The sequence below is a fragment of the Cavia porcellus genome, unplaced genomic scaffold, assembly GCF_034190915.1.
Source record: "Cavia porcellus strain 051 isolate PalLab524CR breed Dunkin Hartley unplaced genomic scaffold, mCavPor4.1 scaffold_8, whole genome shotgun sequence".
In the NCBI taxonomy this organism is placed as follows: domain Eukaryota; kingdom Metazoa; phylum Chordata; class Mammalia; order Rodentia; family Caviidae; genus Cavia; species Cavia porcellus.
In genome coordinates, this window is record NW_026947491.1 from 85,448,252 (window position 1) to 85,467,383 (window position 19,132).

The 19,132-nt window shown below is 42.8% G+C and overlaps 1 protein-coding gene and 1 long non-coding RNA gene across 2 annotated transcripts in view; one reads left to right on the forward strand and one right to left on the reverse strand.

Moving 5' to 3' along the window:
• The first annotated feature begins 41 nt into the window (after positions 1-41).
• Positions 42-6,464, forward strand: LOC134477387 (uncharacterized). The gene is made up of 3 exons (XR_010049441.1): positions 42-145; positions 563-638; positions 5,777-6,464. It is a non-coding gene; the product is annotated as an uncharacterized LOC134477387 (long non-coding RNA).
• Positions 3,521-19,132, reverse strand: part of Lta4h (leukotriene A4 hydrolase) — a gene marked incomplete at its 3' end in the record, with an annotated part of 28,606 nt that continues 12,994 nt past the window's right edge. The window contains 13 exon segments of the mRNA NM_001172979.1: positions 3,521-3,744; positions 5,134-5,238; positions 5,798-5,880; positions 7,913-8,008; positions 10,182-10,236; positions 13,229-13,299; positions 13,795-13,898; positions 15,276-15,420; positions 16,115-16,226; positions 16,865-16,935; positions 17,351-17,374; positions 18,204-18,344; positions 18,588-18,660. Of these exon segments, the coding sequence (NP_001166450.1) occupies positions 3,627-3,744; positions 5,134-5,238; positions 5,798-5,880; positions 7,913-8,008; positions 10,182-10,236; positions 13,229-13,299; positions 13,795-13,898; positions 15,276-15,420; positions 16,115-16,226; positions 16,865-16,935; positions 17,351-17,374; positions 18,204-18,344; positions 18,588-18,660 (1,198 nt within the window).

Here is a 19,132-nt window from a genome sequence, read left to right on the forward strand (position 1 = left end):
GTGTGGCAATCTTCATGCATTTGTTTATTCCACAAACACACATTGAGCAAGGACTCCCTGCCACAGTCAAATCCTTCTGAAATGCTCCACAAAGAAAGACTGCAAAGGGCAGGGATCATTTTCACAACTAAAGGTCGCACTCTGGGTAAGTAAGGACTGCGGCTCAGGGGGCCCATAGTTTCTGGCCTCGGGCAAGTGAGTAATCAGCCTCTGGTTTCCAGGCCAGGGACGAAGGAGTTAACTGTTCCACGCAGTAATTTGGGATCAAATCCTGGCTTTGTGATTTCCCAGCTGTTTGGCTGCTGGTAAAGTTACTTGACTTTCCTGAGCCTCTCCTGAGCCTCGCTTCCCTTGACTATAATATGAGAATAATGATAGTATCTACTCTAAAGGGTTCTTGGGAGGATAAGGTGAGCTCACGCAAAGAACGGCCCCGGAAGGCCATGTGATATCGGAAATGTTGTAGGAGAGTTTGGGCTTTAGTACGCGACATCACCTCTGTTGCTTTGGGAATGTCCTTTCTTTTTGGTACTTGGGTACTCCTAATGATGTAAATTTTCAGAGACAGAGAAGGAGCTTCTGCTTCCGAACTAAAAGGAGGCCAACAGTCCAAAGAACAAGTTGGACAAGTCCAGTTGGTGAGTAACTCAGTTGATTAGGGGTTACTGACAGAGCAGTGGACACCTTGTGGGTTGTGGCATTAGGGAAGCTGCCCACCTCCTCCTAGGTGTTTGGTTTTATAGGTCACTAATTAAAACAGCAAAAGCAGGATTGAAAGCAAAAAGGGCCTTGGGGAAAGCTGTATGTACTCTGCTCCCATCCCATCTGCCTCAGGAAGTGCCGCTGGTCTCGGCAGGCTCTGACCAGTGGCGGTGGTGGGGAACCTTGTTATGCTGCAGCCTGGCTCATGACCCCAGCACCTGCTGGGCACTGGGACCCCTGCATGCTGGGGCAGGGGAGTGCCCAAAAGATGGAGCTCCTTTGGCTACGTTTCCCAGGGCTGTTCTCACTATGCGCTTCTTCATCAATTAAGCTTCTTCACCAATTAAGCTTCTTCATCAGGGATTCACTGCTCTGTGCACCCAATTCTTTACCTGTAGCATGGAAGAACCCTGCACTGCATGGAAAAGGGGTCAAAGGAAGATGTGCCCTGCTTTCACTAAGCAGCTCTTCAGTAGAAACCAGTTGATAGGGATTTACTGCAGTAGAAAATCCTTGTCCATTTCCATTACCACAGACCTCATCGGAAACTGACACAGCTTCTCTGTGTCCACATCCCAAGCCTCTCATCCTAAGGCAGCGTCCTGCAGTCTAATTGCAACTTGCCCTTCAGCCAGCCACACTTCGCCTGCAGCTTGGAGTCATTGTTGCCTGAATTTGATGTCATCTTAAACTCTGACGTCCACTTCCACCCTCTGTCTTCCGGCCTCTCCTTCCAGGACTTCTTGCCTCTACCCCCCACCAGCTTCCCCACCGACTTTCCTGGTTGCTCCCCTGGACCAGTCTTCCTCAAACACATTCAGCCCCTACCTTTGCAACCCCTAAGTCTGGGCCTGCATTTGAGCGGAGCCCATGCCCTGAGTCCTCAAGGCAAACCATCTCTGTTCACCAAGGCAGGAAGACGTCCTGGGATCATCCACTCTCGGTATTGACCCTTTGATGCACCTCACTGCATCAGTGAATCCTCAAAGCCTTCACCCCAACACCCATCCCTCTGATCTCAGAGCCGGGCCCAGTCTCCTGTGTCCACCAGAAAACACAAGCTCCTGGCTCCTCCATCCTTGGTCATTAATGCATTCAACAAATACTTCTTGAACACTCGCTGTGTAACAAGCTTTACAGGAGGTGCGGGGGATGAAATGAATCAGACACATCCTTTGCCTTCATGGTGCTGTCTGCTGCTGGATACAGACTTAGACTAAGATGCCCTGCAACCCACCATGAGGAATAGAAATACTAACTACAGCACGCTCCCAGCTGGGCCTATCTTTTACAGAATTCCTAGATGACACAACTCTCAGCTCCCTTTATTTTTTAGCGCTACCTAAAAATTATCTGTGCTCATCCAGTAATCATGTGCATATGTGATCTGAGACAAAGACATTCAACATAGGCTTATGAGCTGCACCCATCAGGGGAAGCCCTAAGGTGGCCTCAGCTAGAATAGGTTTGACTTTAGCGCCCTCTGGCTTCTCCATGACACTGTTCTCAGCATTCTTCAAACAACCCTTGTTCCACTCACTTTGAGCATCACTAATAGGTGCTGGGAAGCAGCAGCTTAGCAAGTCTTAGACGCTCACAGGGTGAAACAGCCTTACAAAGCACTGTTTGGGTGCATGGATTCGCTGGGGTCTGATCTCTGATAGCATGATTCTGCCCTGGGATCTGAGCTGCTCCTTCTTCTGGCGTTCCTGGCAAGGGGGGGCAAATGAGAACAGAGCCTAACCCTTCCCTCTGCAGCACGGGCAAGCGTCCAAAAGGACACATCTACAAGGGACAGCAGGAGAAGAGACTCCTCAGGCCTCAGGCATGGGCCACCACACTCTGGGGATCCCTCCCGGGAATTCCTCCCCATCTTTTTTAAGGCTTTTTCATCACATCAGCCCTTTCGGTTGGCTTCCTCTCCTAACATTCCCCATGGCTTGCATTTATATGGTTAGGGGCAGACCAGATCCAAGTCAGTCTCATCCCACCCAGGTCAGTTTCAAGGTCAGTGAATCGGACTCCAAGACAGTGTCCCCTTGTGGCAGCAACCCTTTGTACCATTGGAGCTGCAAGTGTCCACTGCACAATGTAGACGAGAGAAGCAGAGACAGAAGGCCTGGCGTCTCCGCAGCCCCTTCTGTGTGTCCACGGGGTATGGGCCTCTCCTGCACCTCTCTCCTTAGCATAGCCAGTCATTTGGGTTGCTGTTACCGGCGATCAAAGAGCCCTGCCTAGCATAGCTACAGTTCCCGAACTGCATGCCGAGGGCCACACTCACAGGTGTGTGCGTTCTTGTCTGTAGTGTCCCCTCTTTCGGGGACAGTATGTGCTGTGACTCTATGTGCTGTGTGCTCTGGGTGCTGCTGGATGGACGTCTCAGGGTGGCAGCAGGGCCCACAGATTGTCAGGTGGCGGTGCAAGGGGCTGGTGGGAGTGCTGACCCTGAGCAGAGGAGACGGGGACAGTCCTGGATCAGCAGGGATCCATGGAGGGCAGTGGAGGGCCACACCCTGAGTTCACCTGTGTCTGTCGGAGGTGGGGGTGCTCATGTGTGAGGCTGTTTAAAACTCAAAACCATCAGGATGCTGAGCTCTGGGCTTGCGACAGATTCAAATGAAAAACTTCAGAAAAAAAAATCAGGTAAAGCATATGACTCGCTTTATGACCATGGTAGGAAAAAACTAATTGGAAAATTTAACACTTGTAAATTGAAAGGTTAACAGCTCACTAAAATTTACTTTTCAAAGACTAGACCACTAGTTTAAAAAAAATAATAAAGTAGCAAAACTCAAAAAAATCACTGACAAGAAAAAGCTGAAACTAAAAAAGACATTTTTAATTACAACGAGAGTTGAAGTTTTCTATTTTTTAATGAAGTCAATTTAAAAAAGAAATCTCTGAAATCGGCACACGGCAGGTCCTTACTCCACCTTCAGGTCCTTCCCCACGAGCATGGCGGTCACGGGGTGCATGCTGGCCTTGTGCGCGTGGTAGGTTTGGATCGCTTGGTCGTGGGATTTGTCAAAGGCGGCCAGGTCCCTGCCAATAAAAAAGGAAAGATGACAGGTGCAGGAGAGACAGAGACGCAGGAGCGAGAGGGAAGGGCACGGAAGGGGAGGAGGAGCAGGAGCACAAGTTAGCACCAAGGTTCAACGCGAGAGGACTGCAGGGCGGAGGTAGGTGTCTCCCAATGAGCACCAGTCCCAGGCCATCAGAGGGCCTCGGACCAACCCCTGCATCAGGGTGAGCCTCACTCACCCTGGCAGTCAGAGACTTCAGCAGTCACGGGGACAGGTCCAGGGGGCCGGGACAGTGGCCATGTACCAAGCAGGCCAGGGGGATTTTAGGGTTTGAACAGTGTCCTCTTACTTAATGGTTACATATCGGTCTTGTCTAAGAGCACCTCAAAGCCTTCTGTCTTTTTAAAAAGCTGCTTACTAATGTTTGTATTTCTAATTAAGATTTTAAGAGTATAAAAATATAAATTTATAAAAAAAGAACTGAAAACCTCAACCAAGTGATAGTGAAAATATCATCATAAAATAATAAAAATGGCACATAAATTGGAATGACCACAAAAAATACCGAATTGATCATTTTAAACATAGCTATTTGTAAATCATAAGGCAGGAATACTTATTTTTCCAGAAGGAGGTGTATTCTGGTTTAAAAACTGTTTAAAATATACTGTATTCAATTCAAAGCTACATGGTTTTAATTATGAAAACCATATAAAATATAATTTAAAATACTTAAAAATTAATTTTGTGGTTGCATTTTATAAAATGGATGACTTATATTGCCATTTGTAATCCTTATGAAGTAAATGAAAAGCAAATATGTTAATCATAGGCATTTATGTCATGATCATATTTTTTCAGACTATAAAACAAATGCGTAGGGCTGAGGATTTAGCTCAGCGGCAAAAGCACCTGCCTTACAAGCAGGCGGTCGTGAGTTCGATCCCCGGTACCGATAAAAAGAAAAGAAAAAACCAAAACAAAACACAAATGCATAGTCAATGAATTCCATGGAGACAGTCTTTTTCTGAGGGGTGCTAAGAATCGAACTCAGGACCTTGAGCATGTCAGGCGGGTCCTGTGCCAGTGAGCTAAATCCCCAGCCCCCCATGGAGATATTCTTAAAATATATCTAGCTAGCAAAATATAACTTTCCCCCTTTTACCAAGCATTCCTTTATTATTTCAAGCAACCTATTCTATTTCTTAGCAACACTTGAATCAAAAAGGTTGTGTTTAATTTGCTCATTTGTCTTTACACTTAGTTTTAGATCCCTTTTCTTGTCCGTCCCTGCTCACCCATATCTTCTAATTCTTTTAAAAATCCTTTGGCTTCTATGAGTGTCTCTGACTTAAGAACTCTCTACCCCTTTCCTGTGTAAACAGGAAGCACAGTGATTTGGTCTTACTTGAATAAAGGGCGTGTAAACTTCATCCTTCCTTGTTCAGTTGCCATTTTTAGAGCCAAAGGAATTGCTTCCTCCCACTTCGACTGAATGCAGAGCCGTAACCACCTGCAGGGTGGGTTTTCAGGGGTGCCGGGGAGAAGAGGAGGAAGGAACAGGAAATAACGTGTCCGAATATGATGCGAAGATGAATAATCCCGTTATCACCACACCGCACACCACTCTCTGTCTTTACTCCAGGGATTTCAAATCTAGGTATACACATGGTTCTGGGACACAGTCTGGGAGAAGACCGTATGTTTTAAAACATTTGGATTATGGAGGTGCTCATGTACCTTACAAATTCAAATCTGAATTAAGAAAGCTGACATAGTACCAAAGATTTCTTACTATGCCATTTCAGAGCGATTTGGCTGGTGACGAAAGAATCCTTCACTCTAACGTTTCTTTTAAAGGCAAGAGCAGCTTAGAACAAAGTCTAACAAAAAGATTAATGTTAACATCTCACAGACATTGCAGCTACATATTCTTTACGCAGCACCATAGTTATTTACACAGATGACAGAGCCTTCGCAAGGCTCAAGGGCGTCTCGGGCCGCTTTCCTTTCCTCCGCCTTTTAAGCCACTGTTCTGCTTTGTTCCACAGAGACAAGTTAAAATGAAGTACCTGAATCGTATCTCGGAATTGTTAATGGCATTGAAGTTGTACACCTCTTGCATGCGCTTTACGTGCCCCAGTGGAAGAGGAGCCTGAGAGCAAAACAAAGAAGTGTCAAGTATCCTTTCAACAGGATTCCTTGGCAGAAAGAAAGGAGCTGGAGAGTCTTAGCCAGATGAACACACTAAGGACTTTATAACATAGAAGTCAGTCAGATAAAAATAAAGATAGTTCTGTGCAAACTCATTCTGGATAAAGACGTTCTACTAGAAACACAGGGAATTTACTCTGTGAGGTACCTAAAAGAGTTAAGTGAAAATGATTCTTAGACTTTTTAGTAAAAAATGTTACCTCCTAGACCCGTTCCGGAGTCTCCTCTCATACGTAAATTCATTCCCTCCTCCAGATTAAATTACAGTCCCTCGAGTTTTGCCTCCCCAACGGCTCCCAGCTTATCTTTGTGTATTTCCTCTGAGCTCACTTTCAAATTATCGGTTTCCTTCCAAAATGGTAGCATCTAACTTTTGGTATCAGGGATGGTGAAGCTTTTAGAGATGAGTCCCCACACTGCAACCCCAAACTCACCCACCTATTTATCATAAAGTGCCAACGCTGTAATTAAAACTGAATACTGAAATTTTGGTTTAGAAAAAAATAAAAACAATTCATACATTCACATCTTTTGTCTTAAAAGAAAAACAACACAAATGTGCCATGGTCCCCACCACTGCTTTATGGAGCCCTCTGAGGACCAGCTGAGTCCTGTGGATTCACTGGGGATGTGTTTACCTACAAAGCAGACCTCTGCCTATCGTTTTAGGCTGCTCATGAACCTCCTGTGCCTATGCGAGCCCACACTCAAGGGACACAGGTCTGGGTGAGGGACAGAAAGGGGATGAGTTCGGGTTGGACAGGCAGTTTGGGGTGCCCCTGGGGGACAGGCAGAGGTGCCACTAGGAAGACAGAACTGCCCTCAACCTCTGCCTTGTGGGACGGGCACTCCACGTTCCCTGGCCACTCCGCTCTCACTCACTGTGGGGCTCTCCCAAGTCCACTCTGCTACTCCAAGTGGCAAAGGGCACCTCTGAGGCCCCTGACTCCCCAGGCTTTTCCCTGTCCTTCCCGGGTCACTAAGTATTTTTCTTCCTGGTCCTAGTCCACACTGCCAGGTTACGGAAAGTTATGAAACCATTATGATCTGAGGCACTGAAAGCTGATTTTATCTTAGTGTGACTGGGCTTCTTACTGCTCAAAATGCTTCTTTTCTGTATAGATTTGTCCCAAATCTGTGCCCACCTCGAGGTCCTCAGCGCAGGGGCTCCTTCATGTAACACGCAAGGCCCAGCCATGGTTCCCTCTGGAACTGCACTCCTCCCAGGTCCCTATGTCCTTTCTAACCTCGAGCTCACCTTAGAGTCTGCTTGGACCCCTCCCTGTCCATCCCCAAATCTAGCGGCTCACAAAGCCCTTGCTTTCACGCCACAGAATCTCGAGTCTGGCTGGGCCTCTCCTTCCTCATACCCGCCACGTCTCTCAGTGAGTTTCAATCACTAGCAAGCAGAGGACGCTGGCATTCGTGACCCACCATTTTGTCCAGTGAGTTGCCTGTTACAATTTTCAATCCTTCCCCACTGACCAGAATGAAACCCAAACTCCTTGGCTAAGCGTTGCAGCTGGTTGTAGCAGCCTTTGTAGGGCTGGCTACATTAGCTCCTCACCAGGCCCACAGCCCTTCAGCTGGGAGTCCCGCCTCCCTGCACGGGTGATGCAAGCCTCACAGCACCGGAGGCCTCCCCTGATGGCTCCCGGGAAAGATGTCCTAAGTTATCCAAGTGGTCCCCAAAACGCATTTCCTTGCTAAATTTTATCTATATTCCTCTGTCTGCTAGACTACGAGCTTTTTGAGAACAAGGTGTATTCTTCCTGATGTATTTTTATATTCAATGCAATGTTAAACAGAATAGGCATTCAGTAAATGCTTTCTTTTAGATTACAAAAAAGGAATTTAAAAATTATTTTTTTCTATGAGTTTTCACAGTAGTATTTTTTTCCCAAGATGCGTATACTGTGCATTCTGTGCACGGGGAGCTGTTTTAGTTTCTGCTGTTTTCAGCTCGTACTTACTTGCTGGAGCACCTGTGCTAAAAACTCGTTCACTTGATGAGAAGAGAGATCTTTCAGGTCTGTGGCACTGAATGTATTTAAGTCCTTTTCTTTGGCCTAGAATAAATGTCACCTGGTTATGTCCATTCATGTTATAATTTAATGGTATTATGACTTATTTGACATAAAAGTAAAAATAAAATACATGGGTGAACATCAGATGAAGTAAATTTAAGGCTGAGGGACTTATGTAACGCTGAGATTAAGTTACTGTAACTTAGAAAAGTGACTGCAGAGCAGCCGGCCACCTCCCCTCAGCATCCTTGTATCATTTCAGGTCCTGAGATCTCCAAAGCAAAGAAGTATCACAAGAAACCTGCAATTAATTTGCAAGCTAATTAAAAAATGTGATAAGAGACCAGCTTGCATTTCTGTTTTGGTAAGTCCACCGAGTGCTGTTTCTTTCCGTCTCCACACATCTACTTCTACCTTTCATCCTGGAAATCATCTAACAGAAAGATAAAAGTAGGTCTCTATTCTAAAAATCAGGATTCGCTGTTACAAATTTCTGAGAACAGGATTAAGGAATATTAATTCAAACTTGAGGACTCAAAATCTTTAAAAACTTATTTTAAAGTCTTTGTGCTAGAAGTTTAAGTTTTTTCCTTTCTCTTTTAAGACAGGCTCTGGGTGTATTGCCCAAACCAGTATCAAATTTACATCCTGCTGCTTCAGCTTCCCGAGTAGCTCGGTACAGGCCTGTGCCACCACGCCTGGCTGAAGTTTCTTTTAATTTTAAAAGAATGGCACACAAAGGTTAAAAAAAAAAATCAAATAAGACAGCGAAAGGTTCCTTTGCTTTGTCCTCCCAAGTCCTATTTCTCAGGAAGCAGTACAAACAGTTTCTATACATTCTCAGAAAAACTTTAATGCACATATGGTTTTTTTTTCTTTTGTCTTTTTCCTTTTTATCGGTACCAGGGATTGAACTTACAACTGCCTGCTTGCAAGGCAGGCGCTTATGCTGCTGAGATAAACCTCCAGCCCCTGCATATATGGTTTTAAGGAAATATTTACTTTGCGCTTTCCCTTCAGAATTCTCTTGATTATCTCAACTTTCTGTCCCTTTAGAACTTCTCTACTGCTCCACAGAACTGGTGAGGCTTTATTTCTTAGGCTTGTGGTAGGGTACAGAGACACGGTTTTTCACTTTATTGGTTTATACTTTATCAGTGTCTTTTCTATTGTACATTCTTTTATATTTCTTTAATGTTTATGAAAAGCAAATGAGAAAGTACATAAATAGAAGAAAACACTAGGATCACCAGGCTCTCACTATTTCCAATACTATACCAGATGACTGACAGCTGTCCATCTAGGCTGTGAGGCCTGAAGGAATACGTGAGCAGAAATCAGTAGTTTAACCCAGCACTGAGCAAGCTGGAACATACCTTTCAGATTAAAACAGAGTATGCTAACGCACATGTCAAGGACTCCTGTTTCTTAAATATCTCTTCCTTTTTTCCATGACACACTTAAGAAATATACACACATGCATACACACACAGTAAAAAAAAGTTTCAGGTCTAGGTAGAAGGGCAAGGCATTAGCTGAGGTAAGATGCGTTACCAGATTACTTCTTGGATAAAAAATCACAAAGCCTTTCTAAATTATTTAGAAAGAACACACAATTAAACACTCCACAACGGGAATTCAGTGCCACTCCAGGCCCAGTGGCCACAGTCAAAGTGGGTATACAGAGCCAGTCAATCCAGCTTTACTGAACTGGGAACTATGCTGCTGGGTCAGTGGTCCTAATACACCATTCTGGTTCTTTCATTTACAATTCAAAAGCCTTCCAAATGTCCACTGCTACCTATAGATCATGTGTTCACAGCCATGAAAAAAGTTAAGAACAAAACAAAGCCCCTTGATTCTTCCCAGTGGCATTCGCAGTCACTGAACATCATTTCAGATTTGTCTGGTACACGTAATTGCAATATGCAAAATAGTATCTTACAGATTTTAATGAAAAAATGTAAACTCCAAATATGTTTGCACACTTTAAGAGTAGAAAAGAAGCAGGGACAATCAGAACTAATGCCATCATCATTGATTTTCTTTCCCATGAAACTTAATTTTATACATGGAAGGCAGAGATAGCATCAGCCAAGATAGTAAGCTGCATATTCAAAGAGTCTTTCTGAACACAGTGGTTCATGGTTTGCCGTACTTTCCATAGGAGGACAGACAATTTGAAAAAGAGGAAAAAATCGCAATTAATACTCACAGTAATCCATCTTTGACTTAAGGCAGTGCAAGCATTTGTCAGAGTCATATCATAACTGCAGAGATAAAACATTTTAAAGATTAAACATGCGCCTGCTTTTGCATAAGTGCAGTTTTAAAGCTATAAAACACTTAAATCTCAAAGATCCTTTTAAATAAAGATATAGAACTTCAAATAAAGATAAAAGACAGAAATAGAAAATTTTTGCTTGATTAGTTACCACTTGTCTCGTTAAATTACTGACAATCCAGGCAGACATTCCCAACTGTCCTTTGGGAAGAATGGCAAAGTGTCGCAGCACGACTTGGTCACATGCTCAAGAAGCATGTGACAAGGCAGCTGGAACCCGGTGAACACACCGGGTGCTTGCTGGCAGGAAAAGTCCAGGCACCCAGGTGAACAGGAGGAGAGCTGATCTTCTGTTGTTCAGCTGTCCCACCGCCCAACGAATCTGCAAGTGCCTGCTAGCAAACAAGCACTGCTCTAATGCCGGATCCCCGAGAGTCCAACATCACTGTGCGAGTCTATTCTTTTCACAAAAATGTGGGATTAACACACTGTGATTATTAAGCAAAGCAAGTTACACTGATACGCACGTGTTTTCAATTTAGAAAATAAAAAGTAGGTAGGTGTCCCAACAATGGAAGAGAACACATACGGTGTGCAAAGTTCTTGTGAAACATCCTACTTTGTTCACAAGTTGGATGTGTGGTGAGTTATCTGTATTAGGGAACAGAGGGGCTCCTGTCCTTGGGGTTTATGTGACTAGAAGTCACTATGGAGCCTGCACAAATGACAGCCATAACTGGACTCCTCATTTGCTCTTCAGGGGTGAGTGTAGAGGGGTCAGCACATCCCCCTCCTCTGAAGCTGCAGCCCATCTATCTTCAGGAGGCTGTTGGGCTGTGGATGCCGGTATGCAATGTGTCTGCCTCAAGAATGAGTGGACCAGAGGACCACGACTGACCTACTGCTAGGATGTTACCCAGCACTGATTTCAACAACAGGACAGCAAGAGACCTTTGGCTGGGAGGATTCTCAGCGTCCTGAAACTCCCTTCCCAATGTAATTAAAAAAATTTAAGGATGGGCCCAGGGAGAAGAAGCAACCCTATTTACAGTAAAGTCCTCAGAAAAGTCAAGTGCAAAACCAGATTTGAGAGTTGTTCTCAGGGTGCTTATACTACAGTTCAGGGAAAGATTTTCACAGTCACACAAATAAATGTAAAGCTATAAGTACGCTTCCCCAGTATGACAGTGATGCACAGCCTCAGGAAACTCCTGAACAGGAGATCTGACCTGGTTGGAGAGGTCAAGGAATGATAGCATTGAGATTGTGCCCCAGTGGACAGAATGAATTCAGATACACCGAGGTGTAAAGAGTTCCAGAGACCCAGTGAAACACAGAAGACAGCATCAGAACTCCTGTGCTGCCCCTTGAAGCAGCAGTCTCCAACGTTTTTTGCAGCAGGGACTGGTTTTGTAGAAGACAATTTTTCCATGAATGGGATGTTATGAAGGGGTGAGGGTGGTTTTGAGAGGATACAAAGGAGCACGCAACCTTGATCCCCTACATACAAAGTTCACACTACAGTTCGTGCTCCTATGAGGATCTAACACCTACTGACCTGACAGGAGGCAGAGCTTAGGCTGTGATGTGAGCAGTGGGGAGCAACTGTGAACACTGATGATGCACTGCTTATGCACTGCTTACCCCTTGCTGTGTGGCCCGGTTCCTAACAGGCCATGGATGGGTGCCAGGCCATGACCTGGGGGCTGGGGACTCCTGCAGTAAAATATTGGGTCATATACAAGACCAACAGGATGCCAGTGAAGACTGTTAAGCAAGGGCTGGCGTGACCCATCTGGTCTTCTGGGTCTGCTCTAGTTCTGTCTGGAGAATGGTGGAGAAGCATGGAATGGATATAAGTGTGCAGGCAACTGAAATATGCCAAAGAGAAGTCAGGCAGTGCTTCCACTTAGTGAAAAGCTTAATGTTCTTGGCTTAGTAAGAAAAAAAGTTGTATGCTGAGATTGCTAAGATCTGCAGTAAAATCAACTCTATCTACAAAATTGTGAAGAAGGAAAAAAATTCATGATAGTTTTACCATGTGATTGGGTGTTGGTAACTTGATGGACAGCAATCACACAAGGCTGCCAGGTGTAAGGGCAGCTAGTAGGCATGATCCAAGGGGAATCAACTAGAAGCAGACGCCAAAGTCTCCCAGAACTCGTAAGGACCAGAGTTCAGGACATGGTTTGGGGAAGGTCTTCACTTTAAAAGGCAGCGTACTGAAAGGCACAATTGTCAGGGCTTGAAGCTCAACTGTTACTACTCACAAGCTGAGACAACCTTGGGCAAGACACTTTCCCTAACTCAGCCTAATACACTCTCTCTAGAGATGAAGATAATTTACAACACTGTTGAAATGATTAGCATAGTGCACTTTTTCTGAGCCCCGTGTGAAGGTACACCCCCGTAATTCCAGCACTCTGGAAGGTTGAGGCAGGAGGATTCCAACTTTGAACACAGCCTGGTCAACTTAGGAAGATCTTGTGTCAAAATTAAAAATAACAAATAGAGGGCTAAGGATGTAGTTTATTGCAAAAGCCACGGGTTCAATTCCCAATACCAAAAATAAAATAATTAAAGCTTTTTCTTTTTTGAGAAAGGGTTGTGCCACATTGCCCAGGCTGGTCTCTAGCTTGTGGGCACAAGTGATCTCCATGCCTGGCCTCCCAAAATACATAAACAGGCCAAAAGGCACATGACACCATGCTTGGCTCAAAGTGTTATTTTTCTGATTGCAAAAGTTTTAGGGAAGGAATAATAGCTTATTCTAAGTCTCTGACCATCTTTGTGCAGAAAAGGGGTTTTCAATAACTACTTGCAATGAATGGAACTTAGTCATTTTTATAAATCATGAAAATCATTCTTTTGGCTTCAGGGATAAGATTCAAATCACTAATAGTGACAGCCAACGGATGTTTTGGGGTGCTTTAGGATTTCGGAGAATAGAGAAAGCACATTAGCAATGAAGTACTTACTTGGGCTTGATGGGAGGCAGCCCGGGAGAGTAAAGCCAGGCATCCCAGTCAACCTGGTTGAGAATGTCAACCTGCGAAGAGTGAGAGGAGCTGAATGACCTGTTCTGTAGGGAAAAACCCTGCGACAAACACACATGCTCAAATCTACAGTTTTCTTTCTGCCAGGTCAAGGTAATTTCTAAGTCTCTTTTCTTTTTAAATTTATTGTTTTTAACCATCAGATCATCATGGTGTACATTTACGGGGTACAACGTGAGGTTTTAATGGATGTATACATTGTGGAATAGTCTCTTTTCTAAAGTAAATTTGTATACCCAAGTCTCTTGTCTACAATAAATGTGTGTATATATGTATATATGTATATATATATATATATATATATATATATACATACATATATATATATTATTACTAGTCTGTTAAAATAATTAAAATAGGAAAATTGAGTCTTAAAGCAAATTCTGAACCAATATTACTGTTAAACACAGTAATTCTATTTATTCTAACAGAGTCAATAAATAAAAACACATTGAACATGAAAAAGAAGAAAACTTCTAAAACCCAACCTTATCTTTAAAGTGGGAAAACAGGAAGTTCTTCCAGTCATCAGTGGTTATGCTCTTGTAGGAAAATTTCTCAACATAAGCCTTTAAGAATCCCAGGAAAACCTCTAAGAGTAAAAAATTTAAAAAGAAACAAAAAGACATCAGTTCACAGAAAGGAAATTTTCTTGACCTATTTTTGTGATTTGTAATGAACACTCAGAGAACACGCAAAGAATGACAGCTCAAAAGATTAAAAAAGCGGGGTAGGATGTAAAATAGGTCTTGAAGAACATACAGTTGGCTGAAGAAGAGAAACCCTATTTACAGGTAAAGGGGCAGCACACTGAAGGTACAGAGCAGGAACCTAACACAAGTTCTACAGGTGATAACCCTGATATCACTAACAGGAAGAAAACAAGGTCAGTGAGGGAGCATGGACCCAGGGGAGTGAGGGCCTTCAAACGCAATCAACACAGAGGCCACCTCAGTGGCCATGAACAGGAGGTCACACAAACTTGGCACACCTACACAGGAAATACTGATGGCAGTGAAAGCACGATGGATTTATGTGTACCCACATAGATCACACAGGATGTGAGTGCTGAAGAAACTAATAAAAACAGATGCAGAAGATATACTACAGGAGAATCCTCTTATCCATGGGGGACATATTCAAAGATCCCCAGTAGATGTCTGAAACCATGGATAGTCCAAACCCTAAATATACAGCATTATATTTTTCCTATACATACATACCTGTGTGAATTTAATTTATAAGGATTAGCAAGAAATTAACGCTTCTTAATAATAAGCTTGAACAATTACAACAATATGCCATCATAAAAGCTATGTGAATGTGGTTTCTCTCTCTCTGTCTGTCTGAAAACATCTTAGCAGCCACACTGGTTGTCAGATTGTCATGGTTACCATGGTACCTGTGAATAATGATAGTATCTCTTGTTTTACTTATGAATGACTCCACAGCATAATAGTAGTAATGCAGGCAACTGAAATATGCCCAAGAGAAGCCAGGCAGTGCTTCCATTTAGTGAAAAGCTTAACATTCTTGGCTTAGGAAGAAAAAAGTTGTATGCGGAGATTGCTAAGATCTGCAGTAAAATCAACTCTATCTATAAGATTGTGAAGAAGGAAAAAAATTCATGATAGTTTTACCATGTGATTGGGTGCTGGTAACTTGATGGACTGTTACTTGTTACTCTTATAAATGTGTTTCACAGCGCCTTTTTTTCAATGAGTATACATTATCCTAACTCCTAAAATACTAGGTGAGGTATTTTTTTTTGTAAGTCAAGCAGTATTATATAGTACTCTGTGAACAAGTTTATAGAACTCTAGAACAAGTTTTAGAGAACATTAGCAAATGATACATACTTGTCTAGCAGAGTGAACTGGAATATAAAATGAAGCAGAATAATAATTCACATTGTTATTTTCCTATTATCTCAAAAAGAAAAACAAATCGGAAACTAGCAACAGCTTACCTGGTCCCCCAAGGAGCTGCTCAAGGTGAAAGAGTAAAGCAAAGCCCTTCTCGTAGGGCACCGAGGAATAGGCTACATCGGGGTCTGTGTCTGTCAGATCCACCACAAGCTTGGTGAAAGCCTGTGTCTCCCCCAAAGTTTTCACCTGCACAACACGAAGTAAGATGAGCGTTCAGCTATGAAGACAGACACAGCCTGCCAACTAGCTGGTAAGGAAGCACTCAGTGATGGCGATGATGTAAATAAACTGACAGACGGACAATACTATGATATGGTGTCAGAACCTGTGGACATCTACTCAAAGAATGGCTGTTTGCACTCTGGGAGACTGAGGCAGGGGCTCTCATGTTCAAGTTTAGCTTGGGAAACTTAGAGACAGACATACCCCATCTCCAAATTAAACAATCTAGGAATGTAGCTCTCAGTGTAAGAGCCGTGAGTTCAACCCCTACTCCTGGAGGGGCAGGGAGAGAAAGGAAAAAGAGACAGCAAATGGCTACTTATGTAACCCTGATATTTCTCACCCAATAACAGTCTTATCAAAGACAAAAAAAATGATTCAATGTCTCATCAGCAAATTTAGCGTTCAGGGGACAGCTTCTAAATACGACACTGCTATGCTAAATAAAATTCAAACATACGGCAGCTGTATTAACAGTAGAGATTCATTCAGTGAGATCTTGATTCCGGCCAGGTCACCCAACCATGAATGATACTGCTTCAGCAGCCTCTGCTTCACTTTCCACATCTCTAAACATGACTTTCACTACTCTACAAACTGCAATTTCAAACAACTATGTAACTTAGGATGAAGGTTTTGAAGAGCCCGATTTATTTACCGTATTCTGTAGTTCTCCCCATCCTCCCAGGGCATGAAAATGTCTGAATTTTTCACCAAACAATCGTCCACAAATGTGACGTTCCAAATATACAGTATGTCCTTCATTCAACCTGAAAAAAAATGTTTTAAAAATTAAAGGCCTGTCATGGTTGAGAGAAAATGCAGGATAATGAGCAAAATATTTCCTTTGTGCCTCTCATGGAGGGCAGTAGCCAGAAAGTTCAATGACTATGGTCTTGGCTGCCTCTGTGGCTCCCAGGCAGTCACTGGAAGCAGTCAGTGGACAGCCCAGCCCAGCCCAGCCCTGAAGATGGCAGCAGGAAAAATTCGCCATGGTTCTGGTTCACATGTCTCTGTGTTTAATGTGTACGGTTTCTCTTACAGCACAGGAAACAGGAGGTCAGGTCTTTTGCAAAGGGGAAGGGAACCAAGAGATACAGCAAGGGGAGGAGACATAGAAAGAATTAAGATGTGTTATATTTATCTATTATCTCCTCATTATGAATATATTCAGTATATACTACAAACATGCAGTCATAAAAACAAGTGTCTGCATCAAGAACAAAATAAAAAGCATAAACTAAACACCCAAACTGTATTTAACACTGTGATGAATGTTCCAGAATTAAAAAGAAATCTCTGCCTACTAAAAGGTTGGTAACAGAAGAAGACAGAAAACAATCCAGAGTGGTAGGAGGTGGGGAAAGAAATCAACCTGTAACAAGAACAAATCATTAAAAATACTTACCAAAAGTGATCCCAAGTTTTGTTGGTCACTAGATTTCCTGTCCAACTATGAGATATTTCATGTGCAATAACCTAAAGGAAACAGTGGTGGGTGAGGAGTAGTGAAACTGATGACCTAAACTTTAAACAAGACATTATTTAACCATCCTTCCCCTTTTGACTCCTCATTATTGGTTATTTTAAAAATATTTTCAGAGAATTACTCAGTTCAGCAAAATAATATCAGAGACCAAAAAGTAGGAATAATTCAAATAATTAAAAAAATTACATGTATCCACGACTGCATTAAAATATTTCATAAGCAGATGAAGAGATCAAATCATAAATTTTCAAGTCTTTTAGTTGTTAACATAATAATGTCTGACTCTTAAGACAATCCCCAAGTTATGTTTTAGAACTACATCTTCAACATAACAGGAAATGCATATTTTAAAATCAATTACTTAATACATCTTGAGAGCAAGGCTATAAACAAATCTTAACTTACATTGGACAGTGACTTGTCACCTGCCTATAAAAAGAGCGAAAGAAAATACAGAATTATTTTAGTAGTCAAATTGCAGGGAACATTTAAAACACTGCCTTCCTCCCCAGTTGATATTCTGGCTTTACCTGTCACTATACTTTTTCGAGGGCACTTTAAAGAATTCAAAGAAGACATGTACTAAAGGAAAAAAAAAACTGAAAGGATTGAAACTTGGCCTATTTTTTCGTTCTCATCCTCGCAAATTTTGCTAACGCCAAGAGGGCCAGTATACCTGTCTCTAACTTCCAGGAAACACTCCCCCTACTTCTGTTTCACATATTCACTCTGACCTACCATCACCTTCTTTCCCTCCTTGTACCCACAATGCAGTTAAGCAGCGTGTGCAGTGTGCTAGGTGTCCTACAGTGTACCTCATCTTGGTTACTTAGCTGCTGACCCATTCCGCCCGGCTGTTCGTCATTCAAAGCAGCTGACAAGGCACAACAAACACAGCAACAGACTCCAGCCAGTTCTGCTGCACACACGCTGCCCTGGGTTTCTGCCTGCTTCCCTAGCACCCACATGCCAAGTGTAGGCGATGGCTGCGCCTCCACAATTAATGGGCTGTTGCCACACAGCATCCCTATCGCTAATGTCCTCAAATATTCTGAACATATTCTTATCCCTAAAAATGGCCAAATTATTTTCCCTTTCAAAAATGAAATTTTGGTAACTACAACAGCAATAAAATTAAAGCAATGATCATATAAAGAAAAGGAAATCTTTTAAAAACGATTATTAGAAGTCTTAGGTTCTTCCTACCTAGGCTTCTTTTTGAGATCCTAGCTTCAGATGAAGACCAGTTTGCACTTACCAACAGAGTAGGAGTTACAAAAGTAAGACACGGGTTCTCCATGCCGCCGTAAGAGAAGGACGGGGGCAGGACCAGGAGGTCATACTGCCCCCACACGTAAGGGCCTCCCAGATCCTCTGCAATCTTAAGCATAGATTCGGTCTGAAAAATGAATGTAGATATATTCATGGGTCTGAATTATTATCCAAGTAATTTCTTAAAAGTCTAAATTACTTCATATGGCATTTACAAGTTAAAGCACCTTATTTTAAAGAAAATGATAAAAGAAGCAACAAAAACTCACACAGAATAAGATACACTGATTCCTTTACTATATCTAAAACGCTATGTCACATTCAGTTTGATTTACTACCCCAGTTATTTACAAGGATAACTATGACTAACCTCAGAAAACTCGTAAGCCGACTTATCCACTTGTTCTTTCTCAGACCACACCAAAGTTCTTGGGCCAATTTTTCTGCAAAATTATAAAGCTTAATGAAAAAGAAATTCAAGGCACATTATCCAAGTGATTCTAGGTGAGACCTGCAGTGCCTTGTACACAGACTCATAGAGTGGAACAGATTTACTCTGTGCTTGTGAGAAAGGAAGAGTTTAAACGGGCCTTTTGGAAACCCAGGCCTGCTACTGTATGCGCAGCAACAGATTCTCAGCTGTCTAAGGAAGCAGGCCCCCCAATGGCTAGCTTACTGGCCCTGCTAAGATTATCACTGGAGATCTGGTCGTCTCCTCTAAACCCACAACTACAGAAACCCAGTTCAGAACCTAAGAGACTATCTCAGACCAGCGGTAGATACAAACTTCTATAAATTACGCAGTTAAAAGCTGGAGACTCTCATACAAGAAACATGTCCATGGAGGCAATGAGATAAATGTTCCAGAGTTAGCATACAAATAGAGCTTTTGATCGTGAGTTGCTGTGACAATTA